Source organism: Elephantulus edwardii, unplaced genomic scaffold (genome assembly GCF_000299155.1).
Source record: "Elephantulus edwardii isolate Elephantulus edwardi_28Jun2011 unplaced genomic scaffold, EleEdw1.0 scaffold00141, whole genome shotgun sequence".
Lineage (NCBI taxonomy): Eukaryota > Metazoa > Chordata > Mammalia > Macroscelidea > Macroscelididae > Elephantulus > Elephantulus edwardii.
Window position 1 is genome coordinate 8,066,641 of NW_006399891.1, and position 25,950 is coordinate 8,092,590.

The following is a 25,950-nucleotide window of genomic DNA, read 5'->3' on the forward strand; positions in this document are numbered from 1 at the left end:
GGACAAGGTGGGCAGATACCCTAAGAGCTCATCCCTGAATGATGGGAGGTGGGCTAGGGCAGGAAGATGCACTGATTATGCAATCAGGCACGGGGTCTTTTCTCTCCACCCCGTCCAGCAGATACCCTCTTACCACAGCCACTGTTGTCCCTTCTCTCCTTGGAGTTTCATTTCAGGGGACGACTGGCTCAGAGGCTGAATAGTGGGCTTGGGGCAGTATCACCAGTAGTTATCTCTGGAGTCCTCCTCCATTAGCTTGGTTCTCAATAGGCTGATACCAGGCGCTTCATGCTACCCCTGTCCACCTGGAAAGCTTTATTATCCATATCAAAGCCTGTGCCTTCTTCCTGCCCTTTCTTATTTCTGTCTGAGCGTTTGATCCTGTGATAATTTGCTTTCCTCCAAATTTTCAGAATGCCTCCGTCACACCTCCTCCAGAAAGGCTGCCCCCACCCCTCACCCCAGCTGTCTTTGAACCCAGTTCCTTTATCTTCCACCACGGGTCTGTCAGTGTGCTTCTCTGGGACAGCGTAGCGAAGCCTCTGTGGGGCCTAGCCCTCCGTATGTGCTTACTAATGGCCATGGTGGTGTGTACCGTGGAGTCTGGCCGCATAACTGACCCTCCAGCGGGTTTTCAAAAGACAGTACATTGTGTGGGAGATTACCTATCTTTGTTCCACAGATCAGCTGGTGGGTTCGAACCTCATGCCTTATGGTTGGCAGCACAACTCCTTCTCACTCAGCCACCAGCACTCTCTTACTAAATCATTGTTATTAATATATTAGCTAATTGTAATAGTTAATGTTTATATTAATACATCTCATAGTGAATGTGGGTATTATTCCTGTCAGTCTTCAACACTGATGTGTGCAGCCCACACCTTGCCTCTTCTCTGGTCCTCTTTGTCCCTCTACCTTGCCTTCCCCCACCCTGCCTGGGCTTCCTTGTCCTCACTGGTCATGAGCCCAGGGGACAAAGGTCCTTCCAGTTTCCCTCAAACCTTCCATCTGTGCCCAGCCTGTCTGTCATCAGGAAGACTGACAGGGCTCTGCCAGGGGATGGGCCCACCCTGGCTGCCAGGGCCTGGCTGTCCTAACCTGCAGGGTCCACTCAGCCCCCGCCCTGGCCCGGGAAGCAGATGGTCAGAAGCTAATGAATCAGCCTGTGTATTTACCAGCCCCGCGCCTGCTGCGGAGCGGGCTTAATCAACAGCGAGTACAATAAATAAATCCCATGCCGACGCCAACACAATTCTCTCTCTCTCTCCTTTCCCTCTCCTATTTCTCCTTCCCTCCCACCCTAGGATCTCGGAATTCACTTAACCATTTAGATCTTGCAGGAATGCCGTGGCTCCTTGCTAAGTCAAGGCTGAGCTGACACACCATTTGCTCACACTCTCGCTTTCCTTCTGTTCTTTGCTAGGGAGGACGGGAGGCTCCAGCCTGCGATCAGTAGCGCAGTTTGCTCCAGCATCTCACCACCCTGCATGTGCTGCATCTGACAGCTGATTACCCCTTGTGTGAGGGGTGGGGATGTCCCCCCAGAGGGTGGGACAGTGCCAACCTTCCTGGTCCGCACATTCTCCCTCATCTCCAGCAGACCAGATTAACTACTGATGAAAACAACAGTCAGAACAAAGTGGTTTCAGACGAAGCAGGGGAAACCAGCTATGTCTGAGACACACCCGTAACCTTTTAGGATGACACCAAACCCAACCTTTGATACGATCAAAAGCAGGATCTGTTTCATGAAACATTTTATAGATTTTGAAAAAATTGTCTCCCCGCAAACCGCCTTGGATCTTTCTCTAGAAAAATGCTGTAGCACAACACATTTTCCATAATAATTTAAGGGGTTCATGGTGCCATAAAAAAAACACCTAGGAATACCTAAAATACACACACACTGCCACAGAGTCAGTTCCAACTCACAGCAACCCTCTGTCAAATTACCAAGGCTGTAGATCTTACAATAGGAGACACCTGTCTTTGTCTCTCAAAGTACCTGGTGGATTTGAACCACTGACCTTTTGGTTAGCAGAGCAACATGTAACTCATTAGAGTGCCTTAGGAATTCCTAAAGATGAAGAATGCTCATCCTAGACTCTAGACCAGTTTAGAATAATGGAACAATTAAATGAACTATTTTTAAAGTCCAGTTCAGTTTTTACTCCATTAGTTAAGGCTGTGTGACCTTGAGAAAGTGAAGGAACTTCTCTCTGGTTTCTTGTCCAGAATTATATGAGATAATGGGCATGAAATGCCCAGCAAATATCCCCAAGTGATAGCAATCATTATTAAAAGTTGGTCTGGAAATGGTTAAGTGCTCAACTACTGACTGAAAAGTTAATGATTTGAATCCATCTAGAGGCACATAGGAAGAAAGGCCTGGCAACCAGCTTCCATGAGTTGAAATTAATAGCAAATGACTTAGTTGTTCCTTACTATTAAACAGCAGCTTTATACCTTTCAACATATAGACTCTGCTAGTAACTCTGGAGAAAGGAGATGTGTAGTAGAGACCACCAGGCTTGTAACTAGTGAGGCTGAGAAATTTTTAGTGTGGACTGTTTTTGGGGCTGCCGGCTTGGGAGAGCCTAATGATGGCTCTTACTCAGTACATGGGAGCCCTGGGAGTCTGAAGGGAGTTGCAGTACTAACCCCAAAGCAACATCTCTGGCAGTATGAAGAAAACAAAAATTCTCACCATTAGATTACTAGGTAACATCGTGATAGATGGCGAGAAGATTGAAGCTGTAAACAATTTCTTCTTGGATCCACAATTAACACCTTTGGAATCATCAGTTAAAAAAAAATCAAAAGATTTGTTCCAATGCAGAAATCTGCTGTCAAGCATCTCTCTAAGGTGCCGAGGAACAGTGATGTCAGTGTAAAAGCTAAGGTGCACCTGATCAAGCCATGATCTGTTCGATTGATACTTAAGCAATTGAAAGTTAGACAATGAATAAGGATGACAGAAGAAGAATGGATGGATGCCTTTGAGTCATGGTGCTGGAGAAGAGTAGCGAATATTCCATGGACTGAAAAGAACAAACAAATACATCTTAGAGAAAGTGCAGTCGGTGTTCCTTATAGGCAAGGATGATGAAACTTCCTCTGATATCCTTTGGGCATGTTGTTGGGAGGGGCCAGTCATTGGAAAGGGAAGTCATGCTTGGAAAGGTGGAAGGTCAGGGAAAGAGAGGAAGACCCTCAACAAGCTGAGTCAACACAGTGACTGCAGCAATGGGTTAGAGAGAGTATATCAGGGCTAGTGAGGATGGCGCAGGTTAGGGCAAGGTTCAGATGTGCTCACCACAGGATCACTATGAGCTGTAGACGGCTTGAGAGCACCTAACAATGATAACAACAGTGGTTCTAGGGGAGAAAGAAGAACAATCTCCTCTCATGCTGTTTATAGCCTTGGGAGCCACATGAGTCGGTTCCAGCTAGTCGGTAATGAGTTGAATTGACTCAGTACTATCCATGCACAGACGTTTGATGTTCACCCTTTATGGTTCAGGACTGGGAGATCTCATACTTTCACAGGACTGATTCTAAGTGCATACTGACCCCATGGCATTCTTTTAGACTCTGTAGGACCCAGTCTTGGGACATCTTATGGAAAGCGTAGCCCATCTTAATCTGCATCTCTCCTATCCCTATCGACATGAGGAGACAATTATCTGGAAAGTTAGATGATATAGTTACAATGGAGGAGGCAGGGACTAGAAGGTGAGGGGTCGTGAGCCAGGTGGGTCTGAACACACCAGAGAACCAGGATATGACAAGTCTCCTACACACATGGTCCCTGGCATGGAATATTCGATGGAGAAGCCATTTTATACCATGTTGTTCAAACCTTGTTATAGGCTCTTAAATGGTTTTGCTTTTATGTGATTTTCTGTGCAGAGGGTACAGCTGGAGTCAGAGGACAGGTTGTAAACACTGTAGACAAGCTGCGGGCAAAAAATATAATTGAATGGGAGAGTGAACTATTAGCAGGCACAGAGTTAACCGTGCCTGTGGGAAGTGTGGCTGTGTGAACCTCCAGGCCCCAAACTAAAGAGCCCGTGGAGGGGCAGTGACAGCAACTGGAATGAAGTCTCTGGAGGAGAAACAAGCAACTTTAAAAGGGCTAGCCTTGCACCCTGAACTCCATGGTGAGATGAAATGTCACAGTTGTCATGTATCTATGGTAGAGATGAATTCTGATGATTTACACAACATGGTGAGGTGGGGTGGGGGGTGGGGTGGAGGGGAGACTGAGTTTTGCAGCTGAAGGGCCCGGATCAAGGCCTCCCCCTCAGCCACTTGTGGGCTCGAACAAATCACTCAGTTCTAAGTAATTTCTCCCTAAAAGGTAAAGTCCATGAAGGTAGTGACCTTGTCTACCTCCACACCCATAGCAGCTCCAGTGCCTGGTGCTCTCCAAGGACTTAGAATGTCTGCAGAAATGAAATGAGGTCCAGCGAGATTGACAACACTGACCTTGAGGAAAGCAGGGACCACGTGGGTTGTCAGGAGAACATAAGGAGTGTCCCTTGGCCCACAGCTTGAGCTTATACTAAGAGGCACCAAGTCAGCTGCTGTCGTGTCAGCTTTGACGCATGGTGACCCCTAGGGTTTGCAATGGCTGATTTTTCAGAAGTATAGCAGGCCTTTCTTCTGAGGTGCCTTGGATAGATTAAAACCATCAACCTTGTCATTAACAGCTGAGTGCATTAAAACCACTCAAAGACTAAACAAATAGCAAACTCCACCATTTATGGATCACCCCTCCCTCTTGCTAATCCCATTAGATTAGTTTTTTAAATTTTTTAAATTTTTATTAATTTTAATGAAAGTTTACAGAGACTTAGGGTTTCCAGTCATTGTTGCACTTTAATCCTATTAGATTCTTAAAGCCAGTGTAAGGTGGGCAACTTAAGGCTTTGCAGCTCCAAGGTAAGAGAGGGATCCATGGACTTGGTTTCTGGAAGGTCTGTGAGCAGAGAAAAATATGTCCTTTACCCAAAAGGGAAAGGACATGGCCACCCCCAGCCCTGCACCACTCTGGTTCCTCCCTCCCCGGAGGCAGCCAGCCCATCGCTCTGCACCCAGGCGTGTGGGCAGACCCTGGGAACAGTTTAACAGCTGACAGATTTTCATTTTTGAACCTGTCTGCCGAGTTGCCAGCTGAAGCCATCTCATCCTCAGCCCTGTCAACCTCAGCTGAGGCTGGAGGCAGCTGCCTCGTCCAAGGTGGGTGGCAGGAGGTTGCCAAGGAAGAGCCCCGGGGCTGGGGTGCTCTGGGGGAGGGGCATGAGCATCCGCATCATCTGAGGGTTCCAGGCCCTGGGGGGAGGCGAAGGGGGGAACTGACTCAGGGAGGCGAGAAACGATGAGGAGGAAGCCCTCTTCTAGCCTATCCTGGTTTCTGGAATTTTAGGGGAAAAATCTTTCAGTCTAGGTGAGGGAGGATGTAGATTATTATAAAGTTCCTGCCCCAGGGGAGGTAACTAGGTGGCACAAAGCATTTGCAGTGACCCACTAATCCAAAAGAACATACAAGTCTATGCTGGAAGAGGTGCTCCTTATAGGCAATCATAGTCTCACATGCTTGGGGCATGTTATCAGTAGGGATGAGCCCTTGGGAAAAGACATCATGCTTGGAAAGGTGTCCTGTCAGAGAAAAAGGATGTGTCACTCCATCAATGAGATGGAGTGACAGTGACCACAATGGTTTGAGCTGGGCAAAGATTGTGATGATAGCAAAGACTAGGGCTAGGTTTCACTCTTTTGTTCATGGGCTTGAGATGAGTCATAGACATAGTGGACTGACACTAGCACATAACAACAGCAACGACTAATGCAAAGGTTGGTGGTTAGAATTCATCCAGAGAGACTATGGAAGCAAGGCCAGAAGCACTGCTTGTGATGCCCACGGCCCACAAAACCCGATGGCGCAGCTCAGTTCTGTAGGACGTGGATTTGCCTTCTTCAATGCGAGTTGATATGACAGCAAAGGATCATTCATAAAGGTAGGGCTCAGCCGTAGGTGGAATTTCTATCCTGTCAGAGCCCTAGTTTCCCCATTCATGAAATGACCTAACACAAGTGGGATGTCTCACTCTCGTCTGGCATTTTCCAGTCTGAAAAAAAAACACACCAATCTCCCCAAAACCACTTCTGAGCGTCGTCGCCAGGGCTGTGAGGGGAAGGGCACAGGGCACGCCCCTCTCTCCCAGGAGAAAGGCTGGGGTGCCGCGGGAATTCTCCCTAACAAATGATTTCCTATTTATTGGTAAGAAAAGTTGCAGCTGGGATGAATTATTAACAAAGCGGAAACGGAGATTGTGTTGGGAGGCGATTCTAATTCGAGCTGCTCTGCCGGTCTCTAGCGCGCTCCTCCCCTGCTCCCACTTCTCATTCTCCTTCTGTGGTTTCATCGATCCTTCTCCCTAGGGCTCTCTGCGCCGCTAACTCCCTTTCCTTCTAGCCTCGCAGGCTTCTTTCCCCTTCTCTTTTCAGGTTCTTTTCCAGCAGAAGCTCTGGACACCGTCAAGGTCACGGGCGTCCTTCCTGGAGGGCACAGGTCCCTCGCTTCGCCTCGCAATCAGCGCGAACCGCACCCCTGGCCTGCTCAAGGGCCGCTTGGCTGTGCCTGGCCTGGGAGGGCGCTTTGTTTATTTGTTTCCCATCTTCTGTCTTTGGAGAAATTTTCCTCCCAGACCCTCGCAATAACTCAAAGGAAAGCAAGCAAGGCTCTTCTTCCCGTGGGGACTCACTCATCTTGGGAAAGAGACCCCAGGAGCCAGGGCAACTGCCCCTCACAGCACCCAGAACCTGACCCTGAACAGACAGAGGCTGCTCAGGCTTCCACTGGATCTACCCTTAAATAAGTACAAAAAAAGTTTCCATCTAGTAGATTTGTACTGAGTGAGGCTCATGCATTAGAATCTCTGCAGGGGGTTTCTGGCTCTAAGCTAAAGAGCAGCAAATCAGCTAGGTGTTCCTTCAACAATGCCTTTGGATGGATTTGAACTGCCAATCTTTACAGGCCAGTCACTTTTGACTCAAAGACCCTATAGGACAGAGCAGAACTGCCCCACTGGGTGTCTGAGGTCATCTTTATCTTTTCTCCCGTGGAGAATCTGGTAGATACAAGCAGATAACTTTTCTGTTAACAGCTGAGCACTTTAGTCACTGTACCACCAGGGCTCCATCTGCAACACCCAGGGAGCTGGTACCTGCCCTTGTTTTTGTTGCTGCTGTTGTATGTCCTAGAATTGGAAGTAATGCATAGCTGACCCTCGAGCAGGTTTTCAGAGGCAGTTAATTGCATAGGAGAGGACTGTCCACCCTTCTGCATCTTAGTTTTTAATTACTCAGTAGAGCTCTCCATACTGCTTCACGTCCGTCCTCAAATTGTTAGGTGAAAAGGGATCATTAGGCCTTTTCAATTCAACAGTGGTTTACAATCTGCTAGACCCTTAGGGAGCTCTGGTCGCCTAGTGGCAAGAAGCTGCACTGCAATCCCGAAGGCATGCAGTTCAAGACCACCAGCTGCTCCGCAGGAGAAGGATGGGCAATCTCCTGAGTGATTAACTGCCTCTGAAAACCTGCTAGAGGGTCAGCTGTGGTTCGGTTCGCACTCTATACTCTTTGGTACACAACAACAGAGCCTTCTGTGACTAAGTTTGAACTCTAGCAGATATGAGGCAGAGTCTTGCCCACTTTAGCTTCCTAACTCCCCCAAACCAGTTGCCATCTAGTCACCAGTCTGACTCACACCACCCCCCCCCCCACATAAGTCAGAGGAGAATTGTGTTCTATAGGTTTGTCTCTAGATAGGCATCTCTGGTTAGATTTGAACCTCCAACCTTTAGGCAAGCAGCCTACCATGAATGGGACTTAATTTATACTTGAATATATTAACCACTGTACACCAGGGACACCCTGCATTTGGTAATAGCATTTGATAAATACTTCCAATCGAATATGGATTTTTTAAAAATGGGCTATAATGATTGTGCTTGCTGAACATGAGCTGGGTGTGACTAGTGCCATTCAATGCACTTTCAGAGCTCACTGAATCTCTGATGCTCTAGCAAGGCTCAGCGAGGATAAGCCACCAGCCCAGAATCACCAGGTAGGACTGAAGGTTAGTGGAGAATGGGAAGCAGCTGGCTGTAGTACCTCAATCTGTTTCTGGGATGCTGTTCTACCAGCCCAGCAGGGACCCCCAGCTCCCCAGGGCCTCTTGCCCTAAATTGGGCTTCCGAGTTGCTATAATCAAGGATGCTTTAGGGAGAATATTAAATGATCCAGGAAGTATTAAAAGAAGATGGAAGGAATATACTGAGTTATTGTATTGAAAGGAATTGGCAGATACAGAAGAATTTAATGAAATAACATTTGAGCAAGAGCCTATGGTGATGAAGGAAGAAGTTCAAGCTGCTTTGAAGGAAATAGCAAAAAATAAGGCTCCAGGAATAGATGGTATACCAATTGACATATTTCAGCTAACAGATGCTGCCCTGGATGTACTCACCAAGTTGTGCCAAGAAATCCGGAGAACAACCACTTGGCCAACGGACTGGAAGAGATCTATATTTGTTCCCATTCCAAAGAAAGGTGACCCAACTGAGTGTGGAAACTATAGAACAATATCATTGATTTCACATGCAAGCAAGATTCTACTGAAGATTATCCAAAAACGACTGGAACAGCACATCAGCAGAGAACTGCCGGAAGTCCAGGCTGGGTTTAGAAGGGGTCGTGGTACTAGGGATATTATAGCTGATGTTAGAAGGATCTTAGCTGAAAGCAGGGAATACCAGAAGAATGTCTATGTGTGTTTCATTGATTATGCAAAGGCGTTTGACTGTGTGGATCATAACAAACTATGGCTGACTCTGAGAAGAATGGGAATCCCAGAACATTTAATTGTGCTAATGTGAAATCTATACTTGGACCAAGAGGCAGTCGTTAGAACAGAGCAAGGTAACACCGCATGGTTCAAAATTGGGAAGGGTGTATGCCAGGAATGTGTTCTATCTCCATACCTTTTCAACCTGTATGCAGAGCAGATTATCCTAGAGGCCGGGCTCTATGAGGAGAAGTGTGGCTTCAGGATTGGTGGAAGATCTATTAACAATCTGTGTTATGCAGATGACACAACCCTGCTTGCTGAAACTGAGGAGGACCCCATGCACTTGTTGCGAAGGGTCAAGGACTGCAGCCTTCAGTATGGACTGAGGTTCAATGTCAAGAAGACAAAGATTCTCACCACTGGACCAATTGGTAGCATCAGGATGAATGGTGAAGAGATTGAGATTGTTCACAGCTTCAGTTTGCTTGGCTCCACCGTCAACACTCTTGGCACCAGCAGCCAGGAAATTAAAAGGCATATGGCGATGGGAAAGTCTGCTGTTAGGGACCTCTCTAAAGTACTCAAGAGCAATGGTGTCTCTCTGGAGACTAAGGTGCACCTGATACAGGCCATGGTCTTTGCAATCACTTGTTATGCATCAGAGAGTTGGACAATGACTAGGGAAGATAGAAGGAGAATTGATGCCTTTGAGCTGTGGTGCTGGAGAAGAGTATTGAATGTACCCTGGACTGCCTAGAAAACAAACAGATTCATCCTGGAGAGGGTTAAACCAGGCTACTCCTTGGAGGCAAGGATTCTGGGGCTTCGTCTGACATACTTTGGACATGTAAGGAGAGACAGGTCCTTGGAGAGGGACATCATGCTTGGTAAGGTGGAGGGACAGCGCAGGAGAGGAAGACCCTCTGTGAGGTGGATTGATTCAGTGACTGGGGTAATCGGGATGGGTGTGTCAGAGGCCATGCGATTGGCACAGGATAGAGCAGGGTTTAGGGCTTTTGTACATAGGGTCGCTATGAGTCGCAAATGACTCGATGGCACATAATAACAACAGCCACCTGTCTGAAGACAGCAGGACTTTCTGATAACCTGGGGACATTGGGCTGCCCCTGTCTAACAGCTGACCAAAAGAGAGTCACTCAGGAAGTCAGTCAAGGGCAATGAGGAAATACCAAATCCAGCATGGGCATCCATGCTTGTCTTAAGAGTGGAGACTAGGTGGATGGCTAATAGCACAGATGGAATTACTGACTTCCCCATCAGCTGAATACAAATGGGGAGGGGAGGGAGGAAGGGAGAACAGGAAGGGGTGAGGAAGAAGAGGGAATATTTTGTGAGAGTTCTGGTGAGACAAGGGTTAATTAATCTCTCCAGGAACTGAAAATTTTATTCTTAAGAGAAAAGAAAGGGGGGAAAAGGATAACTTCTGCTTTGCCCTGGGCATATGTGGATTCTTCCCACAGCCAGATTTCCAGGAATGGGGTGGGAAATTCTGTCCCTGTTGAACAGTGTCTGTGCCAGTCCCTCTGGCCTCCCACAGCCTAGAGCTGCACCCTCACCCCTCACCCTGTGCTCACATAACTAGCCAGACCCACAGGAGCGGCTAGCTCGTCGGCGGATGACTTCCGGTCCATTTACATACCCCCATTGATAGGAAACTCACTACTCTACAAAGGCAGCTAGACCACACTGCACCGCTCCCCCATTAGGAAGTTCAGAGGTTGCAGTTTGGCTTGCAATTCACATAGCTTGTTTGGTCCCGTTTCTTTTACCTTTTTTTTTTTCTTCTTTTTTTTTGTTCTGCTGCAAACATTTGCTATCTGATTAGGGAAAGGAGAGAGGGAGGTTGGGGTTAGTCCAAGCACTGCGCCTCCCCCACGCCTGCCTCCCCCACGCCGGGAACTCCTCGAGCCTCAAATGCTTGGCTGGCAGGGGCGAAGCTGGAAGGGAGTGCTCCGCCGGCCGCTTCCTCCTTCCTGGGCTCCCCCCGCGCGCACACGCCCGCAACCTGTGCGTCCCCGCAGCGGCTGGCATCTGCCCCAGTCTCTCTGCGCTGCTTCTGCCGGCCCTGGCCCCCATTCGACCACCCGAGAGGTGCCACACTTTTATTTAAGATTTAAAAAATTAAGGGAAAGGAAAGATGAAGGAAAGAGAGAAAGAGGAAAGTGAAAGTAGGGGCGCGGGAGGGGCACCTAGAGAAGGCGAGAAGCCGCATTCAGAGCCGCCCAGTAAAGTGCATTATTGATTCAGGACTTAGAAAATGCTTAGAGAGTAGGAAAAGCGTCCTGCTCTTTAAAAGCTTGTGCAGAGCATAAGCTAGACACAGGCAGCCTTCGCAAAGAGGGCCTGCTCTGCTGACATGAATATTTTATCATGGAGGAGAGAGAACAGGAAAAAAAAAAAAGAAAAAGCGAGGCTTGGAGGATTTAAATACTGGAGGGAGGGGGCTGGGCAGTGAGTGGCCCGTAAGAGGAGGCTGGCTGCAAATCTCAGGGCAGCTGCCCCTCCTGGGGTCCCTTGGGCCTCTTCAGAGCCCCTCTCTTGCCCAGAGGAGAGCTAGGTAAGTTCAAGACTAATGGAAAAGGGCCCAAGGGCAGGGTGTGTGAGGCTGAAGCTCAATCCTCAAAGGCCCACCCTCTGCCCCGCCCCCAATCCCTTCCGACATCCCTCTAGAACTCTGTAAAACAACAATCTGCTAACTCTAAAGGCAAAACTCCTTTTTCTGGCTTTGACTACCTCCCCAAACCCCTCCCTGTCTCTCCTGCCTTACTCTGCACACTCCAGTCTCTCACTGGCCTTTTTGAAGCCTGTAGCCCACTACAATGCTTTCACAATGGGGTGCCCTCTATCTAGAGGGTCTTCCCCAGATACAGGGCACCCAGAGACCTTTGGAGGTGGGTCTCTGCTTCAACACCCCTTCCTCAGAGGAAGCGTCCCTGGACATCCTGCACCCCACCGTAGGCAGCACTCCCAAGGATCCCAAGTGTTCTCAGTGATTTCTGTGGATACTGGTCCTTTTCACACTGAGCTCCATGGAGGTGAGGCGGCACCTCACACATGCAAGGTGCTCAATGAAGGGCACCCTCCTAGTCCTCTTCACTCACAAGGCCATCTCAGGTATAGACACTCTATGGATAGATGGGGTCTTGCTGATGCAAACAACTGGAAGCTAAGAGCCTTGAGATCTCAGGGAGGGATTGGGGGGGGGGAGGGGGTTAAGAGATAATTGGGCAAAGGAAAGAGCAAGAAGTTTCACACCTGATCATACCTGGGGGCACCTGTGCTGTGCATCACTCTATGGATGAAGTCCTTGGCAGAGGTGGGAGTGGCATAGCCAGGCTAGTAACATTTCATTCATGGAAGAATTCACATATTCATGAATTATATCTGAATTTCTTTTGTGAGTAGAGTAGCCTAGGAGAATCAACTCCTAGGTCCTGAGTTCATCAAAATATACGAGAAGGGGAGGCATGTTAAACTAGCCCTGGGTCTTCAGCAGAGAATTCTCTCCAGACTGAAAGCACGTTACCCAGCCAATTAAAACTCTCTGGAGGTGATTCAATGGTGAGCCAGGTTTGGCAACCTGTTATGGTTGATCCGTAGCAGGGCCATGATGTAGGCCCTATTACTGTCATCATGTCCACCCTACAGGAGGAAACTGAGGCACCCAGGTGCTCAGCCACTTGTTCAATACATTTCTAACTTGGGTCCTTCACTTCTTCTACAAGAAGGTTGAGCGGAACACTTGGCTGTGATCTGAGAGAAATTATCTAAGGGGGAATCTGACCAGGTGGTTAAGGAAGGCTGTAGAAAGGGCAGAGTTGGGATTTCGGCTGGGTCTAGAAAGCCAGAGAGCAGGGGCGGATATAGCCTGGCTGGAGGGGCAGCTGGCCAGGCTGGGAGGATGGAGCCCTAGGTAGGATTAAGCTCTGGACCAGGCAAGCTTAGCTCCCAGGCTACAGGGAGCAGTGGGTTAATGCATTTGGCTGGTTTACAGCTTGGTGGGGAACAAAGTAGATGGGGCTAAAGGGAAGGCCCAGAGCCAGACCCTGACATTTAGTAGCTCCAGGGAAGGCTGTCACTGTGGCCAAGCAGCCTCTGACCAAGAGAAGAGGTTAAAAGCCCAGGAACAAAGCATGAGCAGCTTAGAGGGGCCCCAGAACAAGGATGGTACAAATGGTGCAGGAGTGACGGCAGCTCAGATAAAAGGAAAGATTCTGAGAGCAAAGGCGCTGGAATTTTCTCCCCTCTTTAGTCTCTGAATGTTACCACTCCCATCCCCCCCCCCAAAAAAAAAATAAAAACCACACCACCACACACTTCTGGTTGGAATAATTCCAGTGTGGTCCTTGAAAAGACTTGAATCAGAAATGATTCTCAAACTTGATGGCCTCTTGGGTTCATCAGGGAACTTAGATCACATCCTAGTGTCAGGCTGTGTCCCCAAGGCTCTGATGTAGCCAGTCTGGAGTGTGGCCTGGGCAGCCTGGCAGGGGAATTGTTAAGAGGTCCCAGATGAATCCAAGAAATGACCCCCCCCCCACTTACGCTGAGATGCAGAGGGCCCTGGCTGGGCTGAGAATTTGCCCTTTCCATCCTCAGGGTCAGACCTGTGTGCTGCCTACCCAGGCTCTAACGCTCAAGGAGACCACCTGGGTTAGGTGACAGCTACATAATCAGGACTGAGACACCTGTTACCTAAGCTCTCACATTAGAACCACCTGGAGAGTTTTGAAAGTTCCACAGTCCACATGTTATTGGTGGCCAACCCCACCAGATCTTTAGAGGGAAGTCCCAGACACTAGTCTGTATACCCCCTTTTTCCTGCCCCCATGCCCTGCTGTGCCCTTGGGCTGAAGCCACAGCCCTGAGGTGACACAGCTTCCCATTTTGAAGGAGAAGAAGGACACCTAGCTCTCTTTTCCATCCCCACTTCTCAAGGTTGAGAGGCAGCCAGCTCCTTCAGGAACTGAGAGGTCCAAGGAGGGCTGCCCAGTGCCAGGCAGATGGGCCTGGAGCCCTTTGCCAACTCAGGACTGAGTGAGAGGCAGCCACAACTCTCCCCCTCCCTGAAGATACCCTCCACCTCTATTTTTAGGCCCATTATTGTCCATTGTTGGGTGTACTTTCCCCCCTACTCCTTCCCCAGAAAACAGATCGGGTTCCTCCAGGCAAAGCCATTTTGCCTTCCCCGGAGCTGGTGCGTGGGAGCGTGCATGCTGCCAAATAGACATGAAATAAGTGAATTATCAAATAAGTGGATTAGCAGACTCCGTCATGTCTCAAAGGGCAGAGGAGTGGGGAACTGCCAGCGTCACTCCTCCCCAGCCCTCCTTCCTGTGGGCTGTCAGGGGTGTGATGGGGGAGGAGAGGCTGACAGGGACAGTGCGTTCACCCAATACTAGTGCAAGTCCATGCTCGTGGGTGTGAACACACATATACACCCCCCCCCCCCAACAACAACAACGGCCTCAAACCATCCGGCACTTTCTAAAATACTGGCAGCTTGCCTATCACAGCATAGTAGCCTGTGCCCTGGGGCTAGGCCACCCCAAAGCAGAGGTCTCAGTTTGTGACCTCAGATGTCTCCTCAAAATAGGAATCGTAAGATTTACTCCAAGTCTCCTGTGAGGGTTCAATGAGTTAGCCTAGGTCAAGTGCTCAGAATAGTGCTTGGGACCCAGTAGGCATTCATAGATACAAACTATAGCTACTTGTTTGTTGAAAAAAAACTACAGGGAGCTCTCTTGGCCTAGTGGTAAGAAGTTGTGCTGCAGTCTTGAAGGCACACGGTTCAAATCCACCAGCTGCTCCAAAGGAAAATGATGGGCAATCTCCTAACTACCTCTGAAAATCTGCTGGAGGGTCGACTAAGTGTTGTTTCTAAGGGAAGGGAGGGGAGGGGAGGGGATGTGTGTGTGTGAGAGGAACCAGAAGCAGAATTAGGGAATACCATGGAACTCGCAGGTGGAACACACACCCCTTGCTTTTAGGCAAGAAATCTAGATTCAAAAGGGGAAAAAGACTTCCTGAGGTCACCCAGGTCCTGGCAGCTGATCCAGAGGGGAACTTGGTTTCCAGAAGCCGAGGCCTAGACTAATGCCAGCCCTGGTGCTGCTTGTCAAGTTTCCAGAAGGTGCCTGGGATGAGGACAGGGGTCAGGCACCCCCTGGCTGCTTTCTCCTTCCACCGGTCAGAGGGAAAGAACAAAGCAGCTTCCCACAGTGGACACAGCCCACCCTGCATGCTGGTGGCAGAGAAGGGGACCTACACAGCTGATGGGACCTCCGAGGATCACCTTCATTCCCACCAACAACAGACTCCTGCTGCAACCCAGGGGCAAAGTCCTGGTCGTGTTTCATTTCCTTTTATTTCCCCGGTGGATGCTCAGAGTCAAGTGGACAAACAACTTGGGCATCAAGAGGAAGATGGAATAAGGGACTGGGGAGGTGGAAAATGGTCCTCAAAGGACCCCAAACTAATAGTGCTGAGGGAGAGGAATGCCGCTCCACTCCTTGAAAACAATGAAGGGCAATTCCAGGCAGGGACCTTATGCATGGTTCGCTCCATGCCTTTTCTGGACATGAGGAGGGAATGGACTGAGGCTGCACAGTGAAATCCCAGGTCCCTTCCACCTGCCCATTTCAGGAGGGTCCATTTCACAGTGGTCAAGCCATGGAGCTCTGTCCTGCGTCTGCAGACCTGGCTGAGCTTCTCCACCTCTCTGATCCTCCCTCTCCTCCTCTCATATACTGGTCTTATTTTACTGAAAGGACATAAGGAGGTAAGTTCATAAAGCATTCACCTGGTGCCTGGCACACAGTGAGCTCCAGGCCACCAGGTGTGCTGAGGCCATCAGCACTCTGCTTTTGTTTCATAAAGCTCCAAGTTCAAGGCTGGACTCAACCAGCGTGTCCTGTGAACTTGATGTTGGAGGCTAATCAGATGCTGACCTTCTTGCTAGTGATCACTAACATCCCTGCCCACCATCCTGCCTCACTGCTGGCCTGTCACCAAACAATCTCCTCCTGCCCACTTCCCAAGGTGCCGTCACAGCAGAGCTTTTAGGTAGATGGTGGGTGTCTAGGTCCCCCATGGATCCAGAGAGTCATCTCTGATACCCCAGTGGCCATACACACAGAAAGCAAATGCATGAATCCCAGGGCCACTCCAACCTTGAAAAACAGCTCAGGCACCCAGCTAGTTACAAGAGACTTCCACACAGACAACTCTCGCATACCCTCCCAGCGCACCTGTGCAAGGTCAAAGCCAAGATGTGAGTATTTAATATGGAGCTCCTCACATCTCTAGGGCTCCAGTACATTGTTTTGGGGAAGTTCATGGTCTGGCTCTGCTGCACTCAAGGCACTGGGAACCCTCTGAGTCTCAGTTTCCCCATGTAGGAAGTGAAAGGAGTTGGACTCTAGCAGCAGCCCAGAAAAACCCTAAGATTTCCTGGAGTTAGATGCTCAGGGACAGGGAGGGGGCAGATTCTAGCAGCCAGGACACAGGTCCTTCCACTTTCACCACCACATTAATGTGTGCATGAGCACTGTCTTCTTCTTCTTTTTTTTTTTTTAAATGTTATTATTTGAGTGTACCGTCAAATCAGATCTGACTGGTACAGGAGGGGATTGTCCCTCCTCCCCGGCAGAGCATCTGGTGGATTTGAACCGTGCGCCTCTGGGATTGCAGTGGGCACCCTTCTTCTGATCTTAGATAATCTAAGCCTCCTTCCAAAGAGCACTCATAGTTTGAGTTGAGGGATAGTTACTCTCAGCATTTATTTAGTGCCTAAAAGAACAGATATATCTTGGAGAAGGTGCAGCCAGTGTGCTCCTTGGGCGAAGCTCTGTCTCACACACTTTATGCATGTTGTTAGGAGAGGTTATTCCTTAGAAAAGTGGTCAGTGGGAAGAGAGGAAGACCTTCAACCCAATGGACTCACACAGTGACTGCAGCAATGAGCTCAAGTATAACGAGGATGGCACAGGATACGACAGGGTTCAGATGTGTTGTTCTTAAGGTCCCTATGAGTCATCCTTGACTCCATGGCCCCTAACAGCATCTGTGCTGAAGGATGAACAACTGTGTTTGAGGACTTCCTCCATAAGCAAGGGGCAAAGGTGACAGAGCAGGTGCCTGCAGTGGGGGAGGGGGAGGAAGCAGATGATGGGAACAGTCAGAGACCAGAGAGAAGTCGTGGCATCCTCTCCCCACCTGCTCCCCTCTGAGAGGCTGAGTTAGTGTTTTCCAGCCCAAAATGTATTTAAGAGGGGAGGAGGAAGGAAAAAAGAGCAGGAAGGAGGGAGAAAGAAAAATGAGGAAGAGAAGAGGAAGGGAGGAATTAAGGGAGGGAAAGAGTGAGAAGGGTAAGAAAGGAGGGAGGAGGGAGCATTTGCGTTTCTCCCTTCTTCATCAGAATTTTAAAACAGGGGCAAAGGGACACTAGTAGTAGTTTGTACCCTGCAGGCTTGGAGAGGGCTCGATGAAATACTGCATGGAAGATGCTCGGTGCAGCGCTGGTTACAGGCTGAGCTTTCTGCCCCCCCATCCCTGTTTTGCTGTTGGGGAGTCAGTACTGGCATCCTGGCCTCCATCCCTCAAACTCCCAGAAGACACCTGGCAACCACTCAGGAATGCTGGATGAACTGGTTAACCCAGATGCTGTGCATTTGGAGAAACTGAGGCTGAGAGGCTTGGCCTCAGTCCCTTAACCGGCAGACGCTCTGCCAGGCCTACTATTCCCTGGCTCCCAGCCAGCCTCATCTGCTCTAAAGCACGGGCCCCCGCCTCCCAGGCACTTGGTATGTGCTTGGGGAATTAGAAACACATTTTCATATATTTAAGCAAATCTACTCCTGATGAAAAACAAATCAGAGCTTGCAAACCAGAGCTGAACAGAACCCGTTTCTGTGGCATCTGCGGTTTCCCACTGTCGTCATCACTCAGGCCCTCTCCAGAAAGACAGCAGGGTCCACCCGGGGTGAGTGGCACTGGACAGACCAGAGGCAGAGGGACCTTGGCCATGGAATGGGTGGTAAGAACAAAGCTTCAGAGCAAGATCCTCTTTCTGGGGAGAAGCAGCAGGCAAGTGAAGATAACAGGCCACAGTGCATCTCAGAACCCCCTCTGTTGAGTCTGGCTGGCTATTTTCTGACTCCAGGCCCTAAGATTTCCAGGCTCTCTAGCCCTGATTTCTGTCCTCCAGCCGCTCCTCTCCTCCTCGGCTTCTGGAGGATCCCTCTGCCCTATTTCCCTAACTCTAGGAAGTGGTTAGGAACTGGAAGGTTTGAATCTGGCTCTAGCAGTTGGAGGGACCTCGTGAGATGGGACAACACTGTCCTATAGACTTTGGGGGCTTTGATGAAACCAGCAGGCAGAATGGCCTGTCCCTTCTTCACCATCCACATAACCATTTTCAATGTCTCCCACCTGCACTACCACCATGGGCTCTGCTGAGTCGTCTTCTTCCTTCAAGGCCTGGCCACAGAGCACCCCAGAGCACGCCACGCTGGCTCCCACGTCTGGACTCCCGCAGCATACACTGCCTGCATATACATACCCCTTCGTGAACACTTGGCCCACTCTTCTGTCATCTTCTATTTTTACTGCTTTTACCCCTGAAGCTAAATTCTAGAATGAAAAAAAAAAACCCCCAAAAACTCTTTCTGGTTATGTCTAGTGGTATCCTCATTTCCAGATGAGAAAACTGAGGTTTAGAGCCACTGAGGACTTACACAAAGCCCACAGTCAGAACGTGATGGATTAAGTATGAACCTGAACCTGCCCAATATCAAAACCTAAATTCTTAACTACAGCTTGAGACAGCCTGCCTGTCCCAACTCACTACATGGGGAATTAGAGGCAGCTTGCGATAGTACAAGCAACTAAAGCAGGAGAAATGACAACATGTTGAGAGTCAGGGGAATACAGAAATGGAAGAGAAAGGTGAAGCTCTGGGGAAGTGGGGTGCATAAACCTACCAGGGCATATACCATTGAGCTCCCGAATCTTAGAAAGATGCCCCCTCCAGATCCCTTCTCTTCTCTGAACCCCAGTTGTACTGGGGTCCTCCATAGGTGTCTAGTCCTGAACCCATTTCTCTCAGGAAAATCAACACAGGGTCTCTGCCAGGCTGTTGCAGCCCCCAAGTGGAGGCCCCTGGCCCCCGTCTCCTGAGTAGGCCTGGACCTCTGCAGGCAGCATTGTCCCAATTCTCTTCCTGTCAACTCCCTGGGACTGAGACTTTGCCATGCAACAAGATGTCACTGCTGAAACTATTCTTGTCCCAGGCTGGGCCCTGCCTGGGGCGTTTGGAGAGCTTGAGCGGCTTTAACTAAGGATTGGGTGAAGCTCAGGCACCACAGTCAGAGAGAGAATTGTGCCATCTGATTGCAAATCCCACAAAACAGGCTCCGGGGAAGAGAAGAGAGGGTTTTTGGTGTATCCTCCATTCTGATCTAAATTCTAGTTTTTGCTTTAAGATTGAGCCCCAGTCCCTCCTCCTCCAAGCAGTCTTCCTGGATCATTGCAGCCTTCTGTTCATCCATTGTTTTAGTTACTTAATGCTTACTGAGCACTGACAGAGCCAAGAGCTTGTTTGGGACATAAAGACAGACAAGATAATCCCTGCCTTGGAGGAGCTCACAGTCCCTGGGGGAAGGGAAGATTATGCATTATAGAATTGATGGCATCCCTGGTTGGAGCAAATGGGTAGCACACTTGATTTCTAACAAGGTTGGAGGTCTGAGTTCATACCAAAGGGCCTTGGAAGAAAGGCCTGGCAATCTCCTTTGGAAAAAACCAGTCCAAGCTTATGGAGCGTAGCTCTATTCACACACACATGAAGACAATAAATGTGTTGGCAACTTCTACTGGTCTAGAATGGATCCTAATAACCTGCTCATGAATGTCACACAGGTGCGTTCTATTCAGAGCCCAAATCTGAGGAAAGGAGGCCCAGAGAGGTTATTCAAAATGTCAAAGGTCACGAAGTGTGGGATCACACCTCCTCCTCTCTAGGCCTGGGCTCTGACCCCTTGGCCATGCCAGTGAGCACAGTGGCAGAACGTAAACAGAGGAGGCTTTCTTGTCCCCTAGTTCAAGGGGTCAGGAAGGCAACCTTCTGGAGCAGTTGAAGTCCAACCTGAGCCTTGAGGAGTGAACTCAAGGTATCCAGGTAAAGAATGGAGGGGCAGGGAAAGCAGGAAGCGAGGCACGGGTGGGAAACAGTCCAGGGCTAGGTGACCTGCCCTCATCCTTCTGACAGTTTCCGTCAGAGGAGGGCTCTCTCATCCACTTCTTGGTAGCTGACTTTGGTCTTTAACATCTGTCGCATTTCTCATTTTTCTTTTTCTGCAAATATTTCCAAATCATCTCACTTTCCTGGCACAACTACCAAGCTCCTTGCAGCAGAGGCCACAGTTGGCATGGAGTCAGACCCTGGAAGTGTCTGTCTGCTGAAGGGCGGGTGGGGAGTGGAGAGTCAGGAGCCCCAGTGGGTGCTCCAAGCACTCTCTCTATGGGTTTGGGGTTCGGGTACCAGGGTGAGAAGGAAGTCTGAGCCAGTGGGTGCATTGCTCTGCACTGCTGGTTGGAAACCTCTTCTGAACACTGAGGTCTGGCTGGAGGCAGGGCACCATGACCTTGATTCTGCACACGATGTTCAATGGACTCTCTAGAATTAATCAGCCCACACTGGTCTCAGAGGGAGGTATGAAGCCATTTGCTCCACAGCTGGGTAAAGGGAGGCACAGAGTGGGTTAAAAAACCAAAAAAGTAACTTATTGCTGTCAAGTCAGAACCAACTCATCTCTCTTCCCCTGTGCACCTGGTGGATTCGAAACACTAGAGATGGTTTGGTTAGTAGTGCAACTCCCCATGGACTAGGTCACCAGAGCTGCCCACTGAGAGCTTCTAATCAGGTAAGAAGTGAACGTTCAAAGATAAACCTTTGTGACTTTCTCTTAATTTTCCTGTCTATTCATAGTAAGGCTCCTCTGTATCCTATCATATCCATTACATAGAACATATTATCCTTACCTATTTCAACATGAATACATCAAGGACATTGGAAAATGGCAATATTAAGGCCCCACTAGACCACAGCCGATACTTTTAAAAAAGTACTTTCAGATGTTTTAAGAGAGGTACTTCCTGCTCCCGGAAATGGTGGGGTGGGCAGGACTCCACAGCCCCTTTACAGAGGGAAACTGAGGCCCAGAGAATTTAGCAACTTACCCCAAATCACCAGCCCACATGTGGCAAAGCTGAGATGTCAATTCAGATTCTAGGCCAGGGGCTCCTGCCAACATATCACTGTGATTTTTCTGGCACCTTGGCTGGCCTCAGGCCTCAGCTCCATTCCTTTATTCCTAGGGTCTTCTGAGCCCCTGCTGCCCTCCACCTTTCTTCCCTCAGCAGCGACTCTGCCTTTAACCTGCCACTATCCCATGGGAACCACAGCCTCCTGGCCCTTCATCAACGACAGCTGTCACCATCACGGAACATCTATGCCAAGCTGCTTTCTCAGACCACACTGTGCACAGGGATTTCCTGTTAGCATGTGGATTCTGGCTCAGCAGCTCTGGGGTGGGGCCAGGGATCCTGTAAGGAGGGAAGTCGATGCTCTAAGCTGACTCTAGACAGTCACTCCTGGTCTGTGACTGTGGGAGTCTCTCCTTCCTCGCCACCTCTCATTGGAGCCTCAGTGGTTAGCTTGTGTCTCAGAACCAGGAGGAAAAGGCTTGTATTTCCTTTCATGTGCAGCTCAGGTAGCTGGGGGGTGACCTCTCTTACAGGGAAGTGTGCAGCTGCTCCCCCCTGGTGCCCAGTCACGGGGGTCCTTGGAGCTGCAGTTACCCATCGACTTTGCTGGTACCACCTTCCTCCCCTCCCCTTTGGCCTTGTAGCTCTCCAGGACACCAGGTCCTGTAACCCCCAGGAGGAGGGGGTGCAACATCTCTCCCACAGTCCTCATTGAGATTTTGCCCTTGCCCAAGAATCTTTGCATGAGAACTCATCCCTATTAATTCTCACTGTGCATTTTGAGCCAATAGGGTTTTATTTATTCATTTATCTTGTCTTCACTCCCCTCCCCTTCCTCAGCAGGTTGGAATTTACAATTCAGTTCTCAGGTGGCCTTCCTTCTGGAGGCCTTGTGACCGGCCTGAGGAAAGAGAGAGGGTCGCATCCTGAGTCCTGAAAAGAGCAGCCACCCCTTTGTCCCTCTTTTGTGCTCGGGGTCCTTTGGGCTCATGGTCTGACTGGCTTCAGGGACAAGCCAGTGTCTGCTGGTGTTAGAGACCTTGGGAAGAGCTTCCAGCAGGGTCAGGGGGGACAGAGAGGAGGATGGGACGGTGGCAAGGCTGAGGGGACAGTGAGGGGGCTGGCTGCCATGGGCACGCCCCCTGGTGGCCAGCCAGCCTCGTGCTAGGACGTGGCTGGAGGAGTTAAAGCTTTCTGAGCACGTACAGCCAGCCAGCTGCCCTGAGACTAAAAACACAGGGCGTGGTGTCCGAAAGGCTGGAGGGAGGAAAAGCTCAGGGAAGAAGGAAAACCAGGAAGCCACTGAGAAGAATAAGAACTATGATAAAGGAATAACAGCTGGTATATCTTGAGCACCTGAGATGGACCAGCCCTGGCGGTGCCCAGGACGCGCTCGCAAGGGCGAGGCTGCAGCCTCCTGTCAGAAGTGGGACACGAGCATCTCTATCTCACAGATGAAGACACTGACTCAGAGAAGTCAGGTACTGCCAGAGGGAAGGCAAGGCAGCCTAGTAGGCAGGCATGAGGTAAGCCCTGGTCTCTGCCGCACACAAATTCCCTATCTGGCTTTGCTGCATCTCACACTGAGTGACCTTGGTAGGACTTAGCCAAGCCTTTTTAATCCCTAGAATGGGATTAGCATAGGGCCAACCTCAGAACATTGTAAGGTGATTCAACAAGATGCACATAAGGACCTGCTCAAGGGGCAGCTGCAATAAATCGTGGCACCAGGGTTTGAACCCAGGTCCATCAGGATATGACTCTCTCTTCCCTGTGGCAGCCAGGCCCCCAGAAGGCTGCCCTCCACCTGCCAAGGAAGCATTCCCATCCTTATCAGCTGTGCATTTGTAATCAAAGGAGGGCTGGATGGCAGCCCATGATGAAATATTTAAGTCCATCAAACAGGTGGTGAGATGCTGAGGACCTACCAAACAGAAGATGCTGTTCTTCCTCCCCTACCCTCCTCACCTATCTTTTCAGGTGGGAGGAAGGGAGCTCCTTCCAGACTCCAGGGCTCCAAGGACACCAGCCTGTGCTCTGAGGATGGGGGCAGGGCAGGTTCAGGGTCAAGGGCATCCAGAGTAGGATGTAGCCAGGACAGCACCTTGGACCTGTACCTCTACTTCTCAAGGCCTTGTCTTGAAGTTGGCATGGGTAGATTCCTACTTAGCTGCTCCCCCATGTCCCTGCTGAATACTGAAAAAAGGTAATAATGCTTACTAGTTAAGATAAAAATTCAGTCAAGACTTTTAAATAAGATTAGTAGAACTCTGACCATTCCTGGAAGGGTATGGAGAGGCCAGTTGCCCTGAGAGCTATCACAGTTGGGCTCCCACCCTGGGCTTTCCTCTAACCTTCAGTCTTTCCCCCTTCCTTAATCTACCCTTTCCAGTACAGGGGTCCCCATAGAAGATGGAGTCCTGGGCTCCCAGCCCTGTGCTGTCCCTCCCCTTCTTCCTCTCCCTAGGTGGCTTCCTAGCAGCCCAGCCAACATCCACAGTGACAGCCTTATCTCTGCTGATAAGTCCCAGTAGCACATACCCTCCTGGACTGACTGCTCTGCTGTGCTGAAGTGGTCCCATGAGACTGGGGAGCCCTCAGGAGTCTACAGGCGGAGCAGTGTTTCAGTCCCTCCCCCTGAAACCCAGAGACATGGAGTTTTCTCCGAGGACAGAGCAGAGTGCCATCGACCAGCATGCCCCTCCCCATCAGCTCCCATAGCCTGGTTACCCTGCCCGTCTTCCTGCCAGGCACAGAGCCTCTGTAGCATGCCCGAAGAGTGAGGCAGCAATGCCTGAGAGCAAGGCAGCAACACCTGAGAATGAGGCAGTAATGTCGGAGAGCAAGGCAATGCCTGAGAGCCTCAGCAGCAATGCCTGAGAGTCAGGCTGCAACGCCCGAGAATGAGGCTGCAATGCCTGAGAAACAAGGCAGCCCATGAAGCAGTTTAGCTTAGTGACTTCTGAACCAGACACACTAAACTTGAATCACAGCTCCACTACTTCCTAGTGTGTGACCTTGGGCAAATGCCTTCATGACTACTGCCTCTGTTTCTCCATCTGTAAGAAGGGAATGACAACAGCTAACACACTTGCAGGACACTTGCTGTGTGCCAGCCCCTATACTGAGCACTTTAATGACCCCCTAAGTGTGCACTATTAGTGTCCCCATTTTACAAGTGAGGGAACAGAAAGGCCTAGATATGCACTTTTCCAAGAACCTACCCCATATTTGATATAACATGGAATTATGTTGGCTGAGTTAAGGTAAGAACTCAACAGAATAACATGTATCAAGCTCTTCTTAGTCCCAACACATGGATGGCGCTCACATTAAACGATCCCTGCTGTTATTGTCATTGCTATTCACATGACTTAGTTACTCAAGCTACACTATCCTAGTATAATTTGGGGACTAAAGTGACAGTGAGGGCCTCTCCAGTGGGATGTCTAAGCTTGTCCAGTGATAGGGGTGGTAGTGTCAGAGATGGAACTGGAAAGGGGCCCAGCCTCACTTCCCACTCTGGCTTGATCCTCATCTTCCTCCCTGATGACTACTAGCCTCTGTGCTTCCATTAAGCCTTCCACTTCAGAGTGCCAGCTCGGTGCTGAGGGCACACTGGCTTCAAAAGATTATTTGTTGGATTGGACTAGATGGAGTATGAAGTTGTGCCATGAAATGGTTAAACCAAGGGTGGCTGGAGAGCAATTGCTCACCAGAAGAGCTTGCTGCCCACCAAGGATGGTTGGGCTTAGACTCAAGGATAAAGAAATAAGATTACCACCGTCTTCCTGATGGTTGATGGTCACTTGGCCAAGAATGTCCCTGTCCCAGAGGACAACAGCACAATCCCAGAACCCTTTGGGGTGGCCTTTACATTGGCACAGTTCCCAGATGGGACAAAAATCTCTGATCTCAGTCCAAGTCAACTTTGCATCTTAGACCCTCCCGCTCTGTTCGTCCACCCCCACATTCCATCCCAGCCTCCCTAACCCATGGCCTGAGCCAACAGACCATCGATGGGTTGACTTACGTGGGAGCAGAACCTCTCAGGGGGGTCTCCACATGTGATGCCCAAGGGATCCACCTTCACCTTGACGTAGTCCTTCAGGCGCATCACCTTGGGCTGGCAGGCGTAGAATTCCCACGTGGGGCCCTCATCCGTGGTCACCCAAGATTTGCAGATGTCATAGTCCCCATAGGCCAGTGGAAGGCAGTGCAGGAGGAATGCCAGCAGGCGCAGCATGGCTGCAAAGTCCATAGGGGTGGGGCCCAGCAAGGCCAGGGGGAGGCAGCGATGGGGTCAGGTGGGACTCGCAGCCTCAGCATGGAAATGCCACATCTACAGGGCAATGGTGGCTGGGAAGTCCCAGGGATTTGAGCATGATGGGTTTGCAAACAGCCACGAACTTGTTTTTTCCAAAAGGATAATGTGGAAAATTCAGAGCCAGCGTTTCTCAGACTGCTGATGGGCAGATCAGAAAGTCGCCCATAACTTAGTGTCCTCCTAACCTTGGCACTCCATCTCTCTCAGAGGTGAAGCTGATCAAATCAGGCAGACTCTCAAATTGTGACAGTGGATGGAAATGGGAGAGGGAGAAAATCCGCAGGGATATGGCAGGAGGCCGGATCAGGTTGCTTTTAATTTTTGTCCCTCCAATCAATCCAGGTCTTTAAAGGGCCCTTAATGTGTGCTGTGCGAGAGACAACGGCAATGCAACCCTCAGGCCTGTGTTGTAAAGATAAAATAAAATCAAGAGGCGCCCATGTTAGCAGGAAACATGTCCCTCTCTAAGACCAGACTT

General features: G+C 49.8%; 1 protein-coding gene across 1 annotated transcript in view; it reads right to left on the bottom strand.

Moving 5' to 3' along the window:
- NTNG2 (netrin G2) overlaps nt 1-25,391 on the bottom strand; it is an 83,901-nt gene extending 58,510 nt beyond the window's left edge. The window contains exon 1 of the mRNA XM_006894440.1: nt 25,179-25,391. Within this exon, the coding sequence (XP_006894502.1) occupies nt 25,179-25,391 (213 nt within the window). The remainder of the gene's footprint in view (nt 1-25,178) is intronic.
- Nucleotides 25,392-25,950: the final 559 nt, after the last annotated feature.